Raw genomic sequence first — 18792 nt, forward strand, 5'->3', positions numbered from 1 at the left:
TTTTTCTAATATTAAAATTTGCTTGCTCTCGATCGTGTAAGTGTGACAAATATGCAACAACAATTAGGAAGGAGCAAATCCTTTTTTTTTTTTTACACCCTATATACAATTGTGTGTGTGCGGGTGTGTGTGTGCGTGTGTGTGTGTGTGCGTGTGTGTGTGTGTGCGTGTGTGTGTGTGTGCGGGTGTGTGTGTGTGCGGTGTTTCAGGCTGCAGGACTTGTATAATGTGTATGAGGTGATGGGGCTGAAGTGGAAGGTCAGTTTATACACACTGATTAAACATATTCAGATTTTCTTTTCTTTCAGATTAATCACAAACTGTTTTATAATGTGTGTGTGTGTGTGTGTGTGTGTGTGTGTGTGTGTGTGTGTGTGTGATAGGCTCGGCGTAGTGGTGAACATTGGTTTGATGATCTTCCACACACAGCGTTCCTCATTTTTAAAGGTATTTTATCACACACACACACACACACACACACAGAAATAAGTTTTCATGTTGATTTGTTTTGTGATCGATGTTTATTCAGGTATCAACCTGGTGGTGAAATCCAGAGTGTTTCAGTACATCATGCGTAAGTGTCTCCTGCGAATCCTGGAACAGAGAGAGAGAGTGTGTGTCTACATGTGTGTCTATATTCATGTCTACGTGTGTTTATATGTGAATAAAATTGTTGGCACTCTTCCATTAAATAAAAAAAACCCGACAATCACTGAAATAACTTGAAACGAACAAAAGTCCTTTTTCTTCTTCTTTTGGCTGCTCCATCTCTAACATTCTCCTCCTGATAAATAAAATTATAATTTTTTTTAAAAATGGCCAGGAAATAACAATGGGCGAGAACTCATGACCTGTGACCAATCTTTCTGACACTGGGTATCACACTTTGTTCCAGAATGCATTAATAGTCTTGAGATTTGAATGTACTTTGCACACTCTGTGCGAGAGGCAGGAAATCAGCCCCAGAACGTGACCGAGCCGCCTCCATGTTACACTGAAGGTACGGTGTCCTGTCCTCCGCAGGCTGAATTCTTTGCCTCAGTGGACATACAGTAGAGCTGACGTGACTTGCCAGAAAGTTCCAGTTTTTTCCCATCTGTCCAAAGGACATTCCCCTGGAGACTCTGTGCCTGGTTGTCATGCATTTTGGCTAATAGTCTCGCTTTTTTTTACGATTTGCTTTCAACACTGGTGTCCCCCTCATTGTCTTCCATTAAACTGCGATTGATGGTCCGATCTGACACTGATGTCCCTTGACCTTGGAGGTTCACCTCTTCATCTCTTGGGAAGTTGTTGGTATTATCCATCTTATTACTGTGCTATCGATTGTCCTCTTGTGTCCAGGTCGAGGGAGACTCACTACAGTCCTGTGGACTTCTGAACAATGTGTGTGTGTGTAACAGGAACGTCAGGATGCTCGGAGATGGTCTTATCGCCTTTACCTTTAACATGCTTGTCTATAATTTCCTTTCTAATATCCTGAGACAGCTCTGTCCTTATCTTTCTGTGCTCCATGTTCAGAGTGGTGACGCACCATGACACAGAACAGCACAGTGACGACTTTTCGCCCATTAAAGACTCCCATGTGATGCTGTTTACAGGACACACTATAGTGTAACATGTCTCTACCAAGAACTATTACCAGTCTTTTCGAGGGGTGCCATAATTTTTGTCCAGGGGAGTTTTAGTAGTTTGTCTAATACAACGTCTGATTTTCATTACTTAATTTATAGTTTATTTATTATTAATATTATTATTATTATTACTGTTTTAAGTTATTTCAGTGGCCGATGTGGGTTGTTCTTTCTTTAATGGAAGAGTATATGTACAAGTGTGTGTACGTGTGTGTGTGTGTGTATAATGACCTCTTATCTTTTGTATAGATATCGTTGTGGCTGTAAATGGAGTCTGGATCCTGGTGGAGTTCAACAAATCAGACAGTAAGTGTGTGTGTGTGTGTGTGTAATATAACAATAAACACAATTTTATTGAAATAATGATTATACATGTACAGTGGTGTGAAAAACTATTTGCCCCCTTCCTGATTTCTTATTCTTTTGCATGTTTGTCACACAAAATGTTTCTGATCATTAAACACATTTAACTATTAGTCAAAGATAACACAAGTAAACACAAAATGCAGTTTTTAAATGATGGTTTTTATTATTTAGGGAGAAAAAAAATCCAAACCTACATGGCCCTGTGTGAAAAAGTAATTGCCCCCTGAACCTAATAACTGGTTGGGCCACCCTTAGCAGCAATAACTGCAATCAAGCGTTTGCGATAACTTGCAACGAGTCTTTTACAGCGCTCTGGAGGAATTTTGGCCCACTCATCTTTGCAGAATTGTTGTAATTCAGCTTTATTTGAGGGTTTTCTAGCATGAACCGCCTTTTTAAGGTCATGCCACAACATCTCAATAGGATTCAGGTCAGGACTTTGACTAGGCCACTCCAAAGTCTTCATTTTGTTTTTCTTCAGCCATTCAGAGGTGGATTTGCTGGTGTGTTTTGGGTCATTGTCCTGCTGCAGCACCCAAGATCGCTTCAGCTTGAGTTGACGAACAGATGGCCGGACATTCTCCTTCAGGATTTTTTGGTAGACAGTAGAACTCATGGTTCCATCTATCACAGCAAGCCTTCCAGGTCCTAAAGCAGCAAAACAACCCCAGACCATCACACTACCACCACCATATTTTACTGTTGGTATGATGTTCTTTTTCTGAAATGCTGTGTTACTTTTACGCCAGATGTAACGGGACACGCACCTTCCAAAAAGTTCAACTTTTGTCTCGTCGGTCCACAAGGTATTTTCCCAAAAGTCTTGGCAATCATTGAGATGTTTTTTAGCAAAATTGAGACGAGCCTTAATGTTCTTTTTGCTTAAAAGTGGTTTGCGCCTTGGAAATCTGCCATGCAGGCCGTTTTTGCCCAGTCTCTTTCTTATGGTGGAGTCGTGAACACTGACCTTAATTGAGGCAAGTGAGGCCTGCAGTTCTTTAGATGTTGTCCTGGGGTCTTTTGTGGCCTCTCGGATGAGTTGTCTCTGCGCTCTTGGGGTAATTTTGGTCGGCCGGCCACTCCTGGGAAGGTTCACCACTGTTCCATGTTTTTGCCATTTGTGGATAATGGCTCTCACTGTGGTTCGCTGAAGTCCCAAAGCTTTAGAAATGGCTTTATAACCTTTACCAGACTGATAGATCTCAATTACTTTTGTTCTCATTTGTTCCTGAATTTCTTTAGATCTTGGCATGATGTCTAGCTTTTGATGTGCTTTTGGTCTACTTCTCTGTGTCAGGTAGCTCCTATTTAAGTGATTTCCTGATTGAAACAGGTGTGGCAGTAATCAGGCCTGGGGGTGACTACAGAAATTGAACTCAGGTGTGATAAACCACAGTTAAGTTATTTTTTAACAAGGGGGGCAATCACTTTTTCACACAGGGCCATGTAGATTTGGAGTTTTTTTCCTCCCTTAATAACGTAAACCTTCATTTAAAAACTGCATTTTGTGTTTACTTGTGTTATCTTTGACTAATAGTTAAATGTGTTTGATGAGCAGAAACATTTAAGTGTGACAAACATGCAAAAGAATAAGAAATCAGGAAGGGGGCAAATAGTTTTTCACACCACTGTATATGAGATGACTGAAAATTTTAGTTTATTTATTTATTTGAGTGTTTGTGTGTGTGTGTGTGTGTGTGTGTAGGTTACTTTAACTGGTCCCAACCCGTACCCTGGAGCTACATCGTGTTCCTCACGAGTACGTCAAGAGTTTCTTATGAATTTATTTCATTACGTTTTGTTTTTATTTAGGATGTTTAATAAATGTATGATTTTCTCTCCTTCTCTCTCTCTCTCCCTCTCTCTCTCTCTCTCTCTCTCTCTCCCTCTCTCTCTCTCCCTCTCTCTCTCTCTCTTTGTAGTTTATGGTGTTGAGGTTTTGTTAAAAATCACTGGTCTCGGGCCCTTGGCTTACTTCAGCTCTGGATGGAACCTGTAAGAAGACCCATTCCCCCCTCCACACACACACACACACACACACACACACACACACCTACCTCACTGGTCTGCTCTGTCCGCCCACAGGTTCGACTTCTCGGTGACGGTCATCGCGTTCCTGGGTTTGATCGCGCTGGTCTTCCACATGGAGCCGTTCTACTTTGTTGTGGTTCTGAGACTGCTACAGCTGCTCCGGTGTGTGTGTGTGTGTGTGTGTGTGTGTTGAGAGTGACAGTTCTGTCTCAACACAGTCTCCATTCCTCAGTTAATGTGGATGCTGTTGTCATGGCGACTATTCTCATCCTGTTCCGCTCTACTTTATTGGCTTTATAAACCTGCGCTGCTTTTATTTCTGCAAATTATAGTTATATAAGTTTAAGTTATAGTTGTGTTAGTGTATGTTATATTGATGTGTGTGTGTGTGTGTGTGTGTTTTTTCTTCTGCAGATTGTTTAAGATCAAGTTGCGTTTCCGTAACGTGTTGGACACCATGTTTGAGCTGTTTCCACGCATGGCCAGGTGGGGGCGCTACACCCACCTCCGTCACCTCAGTTATATTTTTACCCTCTTTTACACTAATGTACCGCGATAATCTCTCACGTCTCACCCTGTCTCACCCTGTCTCACCCTCCTGCAGTCTCGGGCTGACTCTCATCATCTTTTATTACTCCTTTGCGATTGTCGGGATGGAGTTCTTCGCCGAGGTCGTCTATCCCAACTGCTGCAAGTGAGATCTGTAAAACACACACACACACACACACACACACACACACACACGATCTAGATGGCATGATGATGACCTGTCTATAAACCTGTGTGGGTTTCAGCACCAGTACGGTCGCTGATGCGTATCGGCAGATCAACGTAACCGTTGGCAACCACACGGTGCTGCAGGAGGGCTACTACTATCTCAACAACTTCAACAACATCCTCAGTAGCTTTGGTTCGTCTCTAGACCCGTCTCTCTCTCTCTCGCGCGCACACACACACACACACACACACACACACTGTGTGTAAAAAGACCTTTGAGTTTACTGTCTCCCTCTTGCAGTGACGCTGTTTGAGCTGACTGTCGTCAACAACTGGTATATTACCATGGTAAGCCACGCCTCCTCGATTAACGGGTACTCAGGCCACGCCCTCTTCCATTATGACTGATGGGTACACAGGCCACGCCCCCTGTTTCAAGCTGATTGGATGTTGTGTTTGTGTTACAGGAGGGTGTGACATCACAGACGAGTCATTGGAGTCGCCTTTACTTCATGACCTTCTACATCGTCACCATGGTGTGTGTGTGTGTGTGTGTGTGTGTGTGTGTGTGTGTGTGTGAGAGACTCCAGGTGATGGCGCCTCACTGATGTCTGATTGCTGGTCTGTTGCAGGTTGTTATGACGATAATCGTTGCATTTATCCTCGATGCGTTTGTCTTCCGGATGAACTACAGTCGCAAAAACAGAGAACCGCAAGACGACCTGGAAGGTTCAAATGAATACCTTGTGTGTGTGTGTGTGTGTGTGTGTGTTCCCTAGAAGATGGAAGAAACAAATGAATAATCTATTTAACATTAAATTACAGGAAAATAAAGTGTGTGTGTGTGTGTGTGTGTGTGTGTGTGTGTGTGTGTGTGTTAGATGAGAAGGGGATCGTGTTTGAAGTGGACGTGTCTCGTGCGGAAGCTTTCCAAACTCTGGAACTTTACAAACACACACTTACAGGGATGAACATCAGCTCGTTGCAGGAAATGTGTGTGTCCATGGACAGGAATGGGGTGAGCATACACACACACACACACACACACACACACACACACACACACACACATTTCAGAATAAAGATTTGGGGTAACAGAAACACACACGCCTTCATAGTTTCTCATTTGCATGAAGCTACACCTCTCCCGGTCACATTTGTTGCCCCGCCCACTCCCGCGTAATCATACGTTTATCACGCTGCTTTCTCCCCCAGCACGCGAATCTCGTCTTCCAGGGTCGAAGGTCGCGAACCAAAAGTGACCTGAGTATGAAGATGTATCAGGAGGAGATCCAGGTACGAGGCGGCGCTCAGATCAGGGTCAGCTGTTTAACAGAAAATAAATCATTACCCCTTTGTATATTAACATTACACTTTGTGTGTGTGTGTGTGTGTGTGTGTGTGTGTGTGTGTAGGAATGGTACATAGAATATTCCAGAACGAGTCTACCTCAGCCTGACCGCGCGCTTCACCCGGACCTGGATAGTCCTGATCCCACAGTCAGCATCAACTGATGCGAGAGAGCGCGCACACACACACACACACACACACACACACACATACACACACACACACACACACACGCGCGCGCTAAGAGAAAATAGACGAAGGACCTTCTAAACCGTCTTTCTTCTCCTAAGAGAGGCTGCTGTGCGTATCGCCATGGCGACGCCCACTATTCTCTCCAAGACGCCTTATTTCTCTTCACATCCTTGTGGTTTCGTGACCAATCAGGGAAAGACCGGACCAGCTGTCGGACTGCACTCGGGTCCGGGAACCGTTGTTTTGTTTGTTTGTTTTTTTTCTCCCAGGAAGCACAAAAGACCGTATTTTTTTTTATTTTTTTTTATTCTTTTAATTTTGTTTTTTAAAGAAGAACCTGATCAGTTGTTGGATTTCACCAAAGTGTGAAACAAATCAAACATAATGGAGAAAAACACACACAGGTCACTAGCAGCTTCTTTAGCAGCTACACCCACCCACACACACACACACACACACACACACAGAGTACGCCGTCTCTTATAAATCAGAATGTAATTAGCATTAAAACCTATTAATATGTTTATTTCAGCAATATTGTCGTACATAAGCTCCATATCCACAGTACACTTTATTTACCCCAGAACGCTAACTCTGCAGCTTTTGCTATCAAACGCGCCATGCTAACCGTTCCTACATTTATGTTTATTCACACTCAGCCTCCATGTTAGCTCAGACCTTCCATTTCCAGAGCATTAATCTGGGCTAATTATCTAGCTAAAAAATTCCCTTACTCCAAAAAATCCTATAAACCCCACACGATGCTAAGAAAGCTAACGAACGTTAGCGCATTATACAGTATTTCTGAGAGAAGTTGCCACGCTAATTCTTTCTCACTAAACTTTAGAAACAGCTCTTACCTGAGGTTGGTTGTATTTTCCTAAATTACAGTAACTCAACGACATGCAGTGAAAAGGTTAGCGCTATGCTAGGAAGGTGCACACGATGCTGCAAAAATGGACCTAAAATGAAGGAAAAAAAATCTGAGGGGAAAATTGATAATACAACAAGCGTAGGACTAGTGACTAGTAGTAAAAAGTAGCTAAATCTCAAACTTTGAAGGTAGAAACCCACTTAGCTAGCTTTACACCAAAGGATTAGCTTAACATAGAAGCTAACTAGCAAGAGAGAGAATGTTTTATCATGATATAACATGAAATAATTGAGGGATTTAAATAAAGCAGAATGAAGTTTACTGATGTGGCAAAATGCTAAAGCGTAGCCTATACTAGCTAAAGTATTTCCATTACATATACTATTAGCGACATTAGCGATGTTTACACAAATCTTTTCAGTTTTCTTTATGTTTTTCCCCCTCAGCTAATACAGCTACGATCCGGATCTGGTAGAATTAATTTATTTCTTCCCCACAGGCGTCTGGCGCCCCCCAGTGTTTTAACTCTCTGTTCTTTTTTATAAACCATGTCGTTTACGATGTTTTTAAGGACCGATGTTCTCTACACAAACCTTTCTGTGAAGATTTGCCTTTGCGTCGCAGAAGCTTCGGATAGATTTGAGGCGTGCGGTCTCGAGGCTGTTCGAGTTTCGAGTGAACGCTCGGTACACGGAGCCGGCGGCGGTGATGGTGTACGGCGAAGGGTTTACGCACATCTTCTCTTCCTTTTCTATTCCTGTTCTTTTGTATAATAACGTACTGAATCTATTAAATGATTCATTTCAGCGATGATGCTGCTGTGCTTGTTTTTATTACCGTATCAAGCTGGAGCTGTTTTAATGCTTTAAAGTGGCTGTGTAAGTAATGGCGCCCTATCGAAACTTTAAAAGAAAATGTATAAACAATATACATTACAAAAATCACTTAAATTTAACATAAACTAGAGTAATGCTATTTTCAAAATGCTATTATGACTCCTGCTTCTAATAATAATAATGCATAATTCATTAAATATGTATTATATTACATATAATTTAAAGTAATGTATAGTTTATAATTTAGATTTCTAAGTAAAAACTTTTAGATTTTTATGTTGAAATTATTTTTATTATGTAAGCAATTTTTCATATTTTTTCATGTTAATTATTTGTCAGTTAAAATTGCGCTTTAACAAAAAAAAAAGGCAAAACCTCTTTCACCTGTGACTTCAGTTGAACTGGGACTGCTTTCGAGAGTGGCTCAGAGATGTATGACTGTATAGGGTGTAAGGGTGGGCTTTTGCAAACCTAACACCCTTTTCCCCCTGTTTTACCTCGAATGTGGTTTTGTCATAAATGTGACCTCTGTACCATCATGTTTCATGTGTAAATTCAAGTATGGTGTATAAGATCATCTAAGTCCCTCCGTCCTCAGTCCTGGACATTTTCTCTGCTCTATGTGAGTGAGTAGGTTAGGGTGTAAGAGTGCACCTTTTTTAGTTTAATTGCCTGGAGGGTGCCTAACTACAGGGTGATATATACTGTATATGAAAAACTACTGTAGGTAATCCTTAATATGGCAAGGTTTTCTGAAAGCACATTTATGAGATGTTTATGGAGTGTGTCAGCACTTTTTAACAGTCAGAGGTAAATCTGTAACTTTGATTTTTTGCAAACATAAAGTAAGATGGCTGACTTTATTTTAAGAGCAGATGAGGGACCAGTTAGCTGGTGTTACTGTATCAGAACAGTGAATAGAGTGAGTTGATGGAGCGGAAACAGAAGCCAGCAGAGCCGAGATCTGATGTTGAAAACCTTGAGGAGAGCGATCCAGGGAATTTATGTAGCAAAGGAAATATATTCAAGAACAGAATTTATTATATTCATTATAATATTATATTCACTGCCAGCTGCTGATGTGGAAATAATTTTAATTCTTATCTTTTTTTAGCAGATGGATGCCATACAATCAGAAAACATTAAAATAGCTAACACTGTAGAGTCACCTTTAAGTCTTTAAACAACAAATAATCTTTGGGGAGCCACTACAGAACAAGATATCAAGGATAAGGTCTATGCCATGTCTATGCCATGATTCTCGCGAGATACAGCGGCAGTGCGTGGGCAGAAGTTCTCACGCACATGGCGTACATTATCTGTAGGGGGCAGTCGTGTTTCAGTCTCAGGTATTGTGTCAACTAAAACCAATAATTTGTTAATCTCTCTTATATATATATATATATATATATCGCGCCTATTGACAACAGAGCTCATAACATATATAACGTATATAACGTATCAAGCTCAAACTGTAAATACTATTATTATTATTATTATTATCATTAGTAGTAGTAGTAGTAGTAGTGCTGTGAATTTATTATTATTATTATTACCTTTGATTTAAACTTAAAGCAAATATTTTTATGTCACTGTAAATACTGGACAAATAATTGGTCAGCTTTGCCAGTCCCTTTTTTCTATTGTATAAGTATTATAGCAACCCAGAATTTTTTTTACATACATTTTTGTCTTCACACACGTTGGAGTTAAACACACATCCCCCTCACAATATGTAATATCACTCACTCACTCACTCATCGTCTATAACGCTTTATCCTGATCTCACGTCTCAGCATCCCCCCCCCCCCCCCCCAATTACCCAGCGCATAGCGTTCCATTCTCCTGCAAGATTTAAGTCAACGCTCTATTCGGATCTTTTTTTTTTTTTTGTATGGCCGTGCGTTCAAACAGAACAAAAACTGCTTGAATGGAGAAACTAAATTCCTTACCGCCCATTGTTGTAACATCATGATGTCGATAACACATCCTCATTGCACATACAAAAATATTTTTTGAGGGGGTCTTTGATTTCCATTTTCATGCCTTGTTTAAAGACCTGATTTACATAGTACTACAAGGGCTTATTAATTGCCACATTTGGGCAATTCTTAGATGCTGACTTCATTAGGCTTTGTAAGTTATACTTTGCACAATGATTAAAACACCTTATCTAATTTATTCTAATCTAATCGTGTTGTGGTCGTCCGCCTTGCATCGGTTGACTTTTCATCTTTCCATGTTCCCATGTGTGTTACTCTGGTTTCAACTTTTCCTGTTAATAAAGTTTACAATTTTGTCTCGCCCTTGTATTACATTTTGAAGATGGCCTGGGCTTCTCCCTGTTTCTGGATATACAGTGCTGTGAAAAACTATTTGCCCCCTTCCTGATTTCTTATTCTTTTGCATGTTTGTCACACAAAATGTTTCCAATCATCAAACACATTTAACTATTAGTCAAAGATAACACAAGTAAACACAAAATGCAGTTTTTAAATGATGGTTTTTATTATTTAGGGAGAAAAAAAAAAATCCAAACCTACATGGCCCTGTGTGAAAAAGTAATTGCCCCCCTTATTAAAAAAAAAACTTCAGGAAGGGGGCAAATAGTTTTTCACACCACTGTATTGTCTTGGACCGGTTTGCTTTCTTTTCTTTATTAAAACTCTGCCTGGATTTTAGGCTTTGCTGTATAAATAGAGCTTAGAGAAACATGAATTTCAAAAGGGTTAATAAAGAAGTATTGCTTAAATGTCACGATCAATAAATAAACTGTTTGTATCAGTTTCAATGTCATAATCATTTTTCAACACCAAGTTACTGGACTTCATTAGAGTCATTCCTTTTCTCTCTTTTTTGTTAGAAAATAATGACATGGGCACGGGCGTGGCAGACAGAACGTCAGTAATCTCAGCGGTAAACAGGTTCTACCATGTTATTCTCAGTGGTTGTTTTTCTGCTAATGGCGGTGTAAAGCAGTGCGCAGGAAATGGAACATAAGGGAGACTGTCAGCCTTCATGTGGAGAGCTGAAGCACCTCAGAGAGCTGGTGTACCAACAGGCAGCCGCTTTATCTGAGATCAAGACCAAGATGGTGTACATGGAAAAGAAGAACGCAGGTGAGACGAAGAACATCACACTTCCCTTCATCACACCATCCTTTAATGAAGCTGTTTCTGCTCTTCACCAAACAACATCTGGGCCAGTGTGTAGGACGTGAGAACTACCTAAAAATAGAAATTCCCAGATGACATAGTGTTAGATTTATAATCAGTGCATGCTAGCAAACTTCAGGTTTTAGTTAAAAAAAAAAAAAAGTTTTAGACGCGAGATAAAACTGCTTAGCTTAAGCCAGGGCTAAGCTTGCACATGCATTTCACTTACTAAGTAATTTCCCTTTAATTGTCAACTTTCTACAACTTTAGACAGGACGTTTACCTGATATATTTGCTTTGACTCACTAGTTTACTCTCACTTGCTGGATTACCTTAAAAAACATTAAAACATTTTAAAAATCTTAAACTGCTCCATGTTTCTTTATTCCTAAGCTCAAGCAGCCGAGCTGTTGGCGGTGAAGAGCGAGCTGGAGAGCTTGAAGAAACCTAAGCCTGGTAACACACTTAATTAATACCAGATAATAAGAACCAGAATTGTCTCTTACAGTATTGATGTACCACTGTTACAGCTAATTAACACCTGTAATTAGCACGAGTAGTTTTTTTCTTTTTATCTTTCTTACGTTACTTACATGCCACTCATATTTTTCTTCTGTTAAATAAGTCATTATTTGTTTTCAGTTAGCTTCAGTCTCATTATGGATTACAGAAACATGACTTCATTATTTTGCCGACATTGGGGCAATGTCTGTCAGGTCTATAAATTTTCTTTTTTTTTTTCTTTCGACTGCTCCTGTTATGGGACCATTTGTCTCCATCTGGTTCTGTCTACCACATCATCCCTCGTCAGTCCAACCTCCTGCATGTCCTCCCTCACTACATCCATAAACCTCCTCTTGGTCCTTCCTCTTCTCCTCCTGCCTGGCAGCTCCATCTCTAACATTCTCCTCCTGATAATCTCCTCATCCCTCCTCTGCACACGTCCAAACCATGTTAATCTGTCCTCTCTAACTCCAAACCATCCTACCTGCACTGAGCTTTTTATATTCTCATTTCTAATCCTGTACATTCTTCTCACTCCCAAAGCAAATTGCAGCATCTTCAACTTTGCCACCATAAACGCAAGTCTTAAAATAACATTTATCACTGAGAAAATGATTTGTGTGTCATCTGCATACCTCTTATGTCAGTGACACTCACGTCTAGTAGGTGGTGTTATTGCATAGTTGTGCCATGTTGCTGCTATTATTTTCTTATTTTCGGCTGGCTGATGCTGTGCAATGTTTTTATGTGTGGTTGGAATATCACACACCTCACATCTACAGTGATACAATGCTGAACTGAATATTGAACAAGTATTTTGGGTGGTTTTCTAAGAGTTTTTGGGCTAGAAATCACCAGCTACATCCGGCAACACTTGTTTGCTGTGTGTTGTGTTAATGGCTGTGTGTTGTGTTAATGGCTGTGTGTTGTGTTAATGGCTGTGTGTTGTTTGTACAGAACGTCCGAAGGTGGCGTTTAGCGCTGGATTACCTGCAGGACAGTTAGGACCGTTTAACACTGAAACCACTCTGGTCTACAGTAAAGTCGTCACCAACATCGGAGGAGCTTTTAACCCACACACAGGTCCTGGAACTAACACACACACACACACACACACACACACACACACACACACTCTACATCTACTTTACTACTTTAAATCCTATTATTATTATTATTATTATTATTATTATTGTTTTTAATAACATTTTTATGATAATTGCAGGCATGTTCACAGCCCCGGTTAGAGGTGTGTACTACATCCGCTTCACAGGTGCCGCCTACAACACTGACTCCAATAACATGGGCATTAACCTTTACAAAAACAACAACATGCTCTTGCACCTGGGCGAAGGCGCCAAAGACGGTCATCTCAGACACGTGTCCAGCGGCCTGGTGCTCGAGCTGCAGCCTGGAGACGTTGTGTATCTCCGCCTCTTTGCCGACTACGCCCTCTACGATGACCAGCTGCTGCGCAACACCTTCAGCGGCTTCCTTCTTTACCCTTCCTGATTAACCTCTAATGCAATGAGTTTATCTGCACTCTAGTGTAATTCTGTTAAATACTTTCAATTCATTATGTTACAAGCGATAATGTTTAGACCGAAGGAGTGACACATCACATGACCTTTATGAACAAAATTAAAATGAAGAACTAAAATGTAAAAACTTCTGGCTGTGGTTCATGTTTATTATCCAGGAAGAGCTTCCAGATACCATGTTTCATCTTTTGTGTAGTTACAACAGCAACATACAGTAATGAGGACTTCATGAACTTTTTCAATTTAACAATATGGTAAATGTTAGGCAAAACATTTAGGCTTTAAAATACTGACAATTTAAGTGATACAGATGATAATTTAACCACACCACATCAGAACCTAGAATACTTTACTTCCTTTAAAGAGAATAAACTAATTTCACTCATCTCTCCTTCGTCATCTCTCCAAAATAGTCAACCTGTGAATTAGATTCTATACCGACACATTTTCTCAAGCAGATAGTACCAGCAATAACAGAACCCCTGTTGGAAATAACTAACTCTTCACTCAGCAGTGGGTATGTTCCCAAATCCTTTAGCAGTTAGTTTTAGTTTTAGTGTTAATAACCTTTAGTTAGTTAGATTAGCAGTTATTAAGCCGCTAATTAAGAAACCTGACCTTGACCCCTGTCAGCTGTCAAATTATAGGCCAATATCAAACCTCCCCTTTATCTCTAAGATTCTGGAAAAGATAGTAGCGGAGCAGCTATGTTCATATCTACATAGAAATAGCATAAACTAACTTTATCAGTCAGGATTTAGGCCTCATCACAGCACAGAAACAGCACTCGTTAAAGTAGTAAATGACCTCCTATTGGCCTCTGATCAGGGTTCCGTCACTATACTTGTGTTACCTGACCTCAGTGCAGCTTTTGACACTATTGATCATAGTATTCTCCTTCACAGATTATAAAATGTAGAGGTAATTTAGGGAACGACCCTCTCCTGGCTCAGATCCTACTGTATTTGATTAATCGTTATCAGTTTGTGGATCTAAATGGTGATTATTCTGCATGTTCTTAAGTGGAGTTTGGTGTTCCACAGGGTTCAGTTTTAGGCCCACTTTACATGCTTCCTCTGGGCAACATAATTCGTAAGCATGGTATTATTTTTTATTGTTAGGCTGATGACAAAACCAGATGAGAAAAAACAGCTTACTAAAGTTGAGCAATGCAGGCTGCTTGTCAGTACAGCGTATTATGAAGACTACAGCAGGGGGCAGATCTTTTACTTACAAAGGCCCAAAGTTATGGAATAGTCTTCCACTTGATGTTCGAGACTCAGACACAGTCTAAATGTTTAAGTCTAGGCTAAAAACCTGTTTATTTAGCCAAGCATTTTTGTAAATAGATCTGCCTTAGGTAAAGGCGCAGATCTGGGGGACTCATGGACGTAGAGTATTACGATGTACTGGTATGTTTAGATGCTGTCTTCCTCACTCTCATTGATCACTCAGGTTTGTTTACGGTAAAGTAATTGTTCGCTTTACATTTCAGTTCCTCCTTATGTCTGTTTCCTTTTAGTTATGATGCCATAGTTAGTCCTGCTGAAGTCTCTGCTTGCACTCTACACTAAATATACAATCACCTTATACATTGTGTAACAGTGACCATACCAAACTGCCATCTCTCCTTCTCTTCTGCTTTCTCCTCTTCTCTTTTCTCCTCTCTCTCTCTTTCCCTCTCCCTGTGTCTCTGGCGAGCTATACATGTATATTGCTCCTGAGCTGCTAGTGATTCAGACCCCCCTGACCTCCAGACCTCCAGGAACTGTATGACTCATCCTGATGTCCTGCTTCTGGCTGGGAATTTTATCTCATCTCATGGAAGCCCTGTGTGGTCTGTCTGGGATGTGTGTGGTGACTGGGGACGGTTCCACTTTTCCACGAAGACGGTCCTGTCCTCGGCTAATGCAGACAGCTGTTCTCGGGACTTGTGACTGCAGTTGCTCGATATTTCAGGACTGGAGTTTCCTATAATCTAGCGGAGCCTCCAATAACGAACTGAAATTCATAGTAACTTAAACACATCTCCTGTTATACTAAACTTCCAGTTCCAGTTTCATACAGTACTGTATGATGCAGATAAATCCTTGCTATAGGTTTCTTCCTATTGCCATCTAAGGGAGTTTTTCCTTGCCACCGTTGCCATCGTCATCAGCTTGTTCATTAGGGACAATCTGATCATTTTGATTCATACACATTCACATTTCATACAAACTTAAATAATTATTTTGATTGTGTAAAGCTGCTTTGCGACAATGAGAATTGTTAAAAGTGAAATACAAATAAAATTGAAATGAATTAAAAAGTTATGGGATTATTTATGAACTGTAAACGTGTCACACTAATGTTGATTTCTTTGAGTGTTTTATTCAACAATTACTTGTAGAATCCCTGAGTAACGCCTTTCTGGTCTCAACATATTCCCCCCCCCCATTTTCTTCCATTTCAACATATTTATTAAAGCAGAAATGTGTGTGCTTTTATATATATATATATATATATATATATATATATATATATATATATATATATATAAAATTCTTGTATAATCAATGCTTTAAGTTTTTCAGAATTTGACAAAGAACCTTAACCCTAACCCTGGACATGGACACACAATTTCGAAGTTCTGTTTCCTGAACTTTATTATCGCTTTTGCCTTATAGTAAAGTGCTCCTTCATGCTGGAAAAGCCTAGATGAATAGGGAGGGTTGTTTTAAGAATCGAATCCAAAGTAAAACCTTTTTTTGTCTGTGGTGACCCCTTGGCGGAAGAAGCTGAGAGAGCAGCAACAACGTACTATAGTTACATCTGTCAAAAAAATCTAAAAACACTGAATCAACAGATTTTGTAAAAATTAAAGTTTGAGTCATTCTCAAAAATTTTGGCCACGGCTGTACACTCAGTGTTTTAAACCAGGCGTCTGCTATACAAAACATATACGCCCCCAACACACACACAATAAGATATTAATTGTCCCAGCACCATTTAACTAATACCTGTAATATTTTCCCTACTCTATTTGGTTGTTGGAAATATCCAGATTGGAAGTTGCAATTCTGGAAATTCTCGCACAGTCGTGGCTCTAGGAGTTCTGTATGAGGAAGTGTTGCTCTCAGCTCTCAGCAGTACACATGAAAGAGAAGAACAGCGTGGAAATGGAAGCTCGTGGAACGTTTCAGGATCCACACGGTGAGCTGAAGCAGCTCCAAAAGCTCATGTATCAGCAGGTGGCCACTTTATCTGAGATCAAGGTGAAGTTGGTGTACATGGAGAAAGAGAACACCCGTGAGAGCTTCTTGTTTTTCTCCATTATACTCACTCTCCATGTAGCAGTTTATACTGTTTCTGCTCTTTACTAACAAACACACGTGTCTGTCTGTAGAAACCTGTAGTGACTGACAGTTAAGAGAGACAGTGCGCACTGAACTCCCGTGGGGTTAGCACTTTTCCAGGTACTGAGGTTTTGGTTTGTCCCAAGACTGTCCTGTCCTGATGGTCAAATGTTGATGGGCACATGGGGGTGCAGAACCTTAAAATAAATGTGGCACACAATTATATATATATATATATAAATTACCCCAACATTTAGTATTTAAGGGAATTTGTATCTTACTTCAGACTTATGAAGAAAGATTTTTAACACCAGAAATGTTGGACTACTGAAAAGTATGAACATGTAGAGCACTCAGTACTTGGTCACATAACGTAAGGCTTGGATGCATCTGCTCTGTCTGGATGCAGCTGAGCAGTCTGTCTCTTGGATGGGTTAAATCCTTAATAATGATGAGATGTCTAGCACTATGTACAGTGAGGCCAGGGAGGCCAGGTCTCTTCGGTTCTCTGCTGTGCAGTTGGTGTACCAGACTGTGTCGCAGTGGCAGGGAAAGGGCTTGACTGAGGACACAACCCTGCAGTGCTTCTATTTTCAGGGGTGAGAATGGATGATGTGTGGTTGCCAGAGGTGGATAGAGTACCAAAAATTGTACTCAAGTAAGAGTAGCTGTACTTCAAAATAATATTACTGAAGTAAAAGTAAAAAGTAGTCATATAAAAAATATAAATATTGAGGTTATAGTTGGTCTAGTTGGTCAGCACATGACTTCAGTGTGTGGCCTGGCACTCTGTCTGGTCCTGATGCTTTGTAGATGTCAATCTGTCTTAGAGTAGATCTCACTTAATGACCCTCAAAGACGATTACAGGCTCATCTCTGATTCAACTGATTCAGGGCGTCAGAAAGTGTGGCGTCATGGCTGGTCAGTGAGGTGATGCTCTTATAGTCTGTTACTGTATGTTATTAATACTTCTTCACATGCTGCAGGCTTTGTTATTTTCTAAGTGGCCCTCTATGTGCTGCTGTTATCTGTGCTGAGCTTCTTTAATCTCCCTCATCAGTTCTCCTTGGGTATTACAGTAAGCCAGTCTGTCCCCTGACCTGTAGGCAGCGTTCCTCGCCCTAAGCAGAGACTAACCTGCCTGTTAAGCCATGGTTTTCAGTTTGAAAATGACTTGATGGTCTTGGCAGTTAACACAGTATCAGTGCAGAAGGCTATCTAGGCCAAAACTGGTGAACTATATTCCTTCAGGCTGTAGAGCTGTGATTAATGTGGGAGCACTAAGTACCTCTCATCCCTCCCCTCTGAGAGAACTCAGCCATTTAGCTCTCTCTAGACCTCCAGCTGTGAGAGGTACAGTAACAGCATCACCCGGAAATCGAACCAGCGATCTCCAGATGATAGGGCAAGCACTTTACCATTTGGACAATGCCAGACTTGGACAATTTTAAGTGGTCTGTAGGACGGAGTCGTTTTTAAAGACATGTGGTCAGATAAGGTGAGGCCAAGTTGTGGAGATGGGGCAGCGTTATAAACTCCTGGGATGTCGGTGTTCACTTGATTTAGTATACTATTGTCTCGGGTTGAGAGATGTCCATTGGTATGTATTTTGGGCATTACAGTTTTTAATTCAATTTAATTTGTATAGCGCTTTTAACAATTGACATTGTCGCAAAGCAGCTTTAGACACTCAAAAGAATTATTTAAGTCTGTATCAAATGTGAATGTGTATGATTCAAAATGATAAGGTAGTCCCTGATAAGCAAGCTAAGGATGATGCCGATAGTGGCATAGAAAAACTCCCTGAGATGGTAATAGGAAGAAACCTTGAGAGGAACCAGATTCGACAGAGAACCCATCCTTATCTGGATGATAACGGATAGCAGGGATTGATCTGCACTCATACTGTGTGAGACTAGAAGTATAACAGTGTTGTTACACACTGTGTTAAAGTTAACATGTGTTAAAGTTAATATGGAGTTCAGTTCATTCCTGGAGGCTCATGTAGACTGTAGGAAACTCCAGTCCTGAACTATTGAGTAACTGAAGTCACAAGTCCTCAGAGAAGAGCTGTCTACATCAGCTGAGGACAGGACCGTCTTCGTGGATAAGTGCAAAAATCCCCAGTCACAACACGCATCCCAGGCAGACCACACGATAGAATCCACATGATTGCTATAATCACAGCTCTCTCTGGATATGCATTCAGCTGGCTGTTAATGGTGTCAAGCAGCTCCCCCAGAGCTAGCTTAGCAT

General features: G+C 40.6%; 2 protein-coding genes across 3 annotated transcripts in view; both read left to right on the plus strand.

The window, feature by feature from the left end:
* tpcn1 (two pore segment channel 1) overlaps nt 1-7975 on the plus strand; it is a 17235-nt gene extending 9260 nt beyond the window's left edge. For both annotated transcript variants that reach the window (XM_053485697.1, XM_053485698.1), the window contains exons 11-26: nt 210-258; nt 384-447; nt 530-574; nt 1884-1940; nt 3706-3759; nt 3923-3995; nt 4086-4193; nt 4446-4517; nt 4636-4725; nt 4826-4941; nt 5050-5096; nt 5216-5284; nt 5381-5477; nt 5630-5766; nt 5964-6044; nt 6164-7975. In XM_053485697.1, coding sequence (XP_053341672.1) covers nt 210-258; nt 384-447; nt 530-574; nt 1884-1940; nt 3706-3759; nt 3923-3995; nt 4086-4193; nt 4446-4517; nt 4636-4725; nt 4826-4941; nt 5050-5096; nt 5216-5284; nt 5381-5477; nt 5630-5766; nt 5964-6044; nt 6164-6262 — 1258 coding nt within the window. In that variant the 3' untranslated portion in view covers nt 6263-7975. The remainder of the gene's footprint in view (nt 1-209; nt 259-383; nt 448-529; nt 575-1883; nt 1941-3705; nt 3760-3922; nt 3996-4085; nt 4194-4445; nt 4518-4635; nt 4726-4825; nt 4942-5049; nt 5097-5215; nt 5285-5380; nt 5478-5629; nt 5767-5963; nt 6045-6163) is intronic.
* Nucleotides 7976-10940: 2965 nt separating this feature from the next.
* On the plus strand, nt 10941-13284 carry LOC128512571 (complement C1q-like protein 3). The gene is made up of 4 exons (XM_053485915.1): nt 10941-11119; nt 11549-11611; nt 12617-12742; nt 12885-13284. Exons 1-4 carry the CDS (start codon nt 10990-10992, stop codon nt 13169-13171), a joined length of 606 nt encoding a protein of 201 aa, XP_053341890.1. The 5' UTR covers nt 10941-10989; the 3' UTR covers nt 13172-13284.
* Nucleotides 13285-18792: the final 5508 nt, after the last annotated feature.

This window comes from Clarias gariepinus, chromosome 24 (assembly GCF_024256425.1).
Source record: "Clarias gariepinus isolate MV-2021 ecotype Netherlands chromosome 24, CGAR_prim_01v2, whole genome shotgun sequence".
Classification (NCBI taxonomy): Eukaryota; Metazoa; Chordata; class Actinopteri; order Siluriformes; family Clariidae; genus Clarias; species Clarias gariepinus.

Excerpts from the sequence above, each read along its gene's own strand:
- LOC128512571 (XM_053485915.1), top strand. The coding sequence starts at position 10,990 with ATGGAACATAAGGGAGACTGTCAGCCTTCATGTGGAGAGCTGAAGCAC. Across the intron at positions 11,612-12,616 it reads CTTGAAGAAACCTAAGCCTG|AACGTCCGAAGGTGGCGTTT; the intron begins GTAACACACTTA and ends TTGTTTGTACAG. Across the intron at positions 12,743-12,884 it reads AGCTTTTAACCCACACACAG|GCATGTTCACAGCCCCGGTT; the intron begins GTCCTGGAACTA and ends TGATAATTGCAG.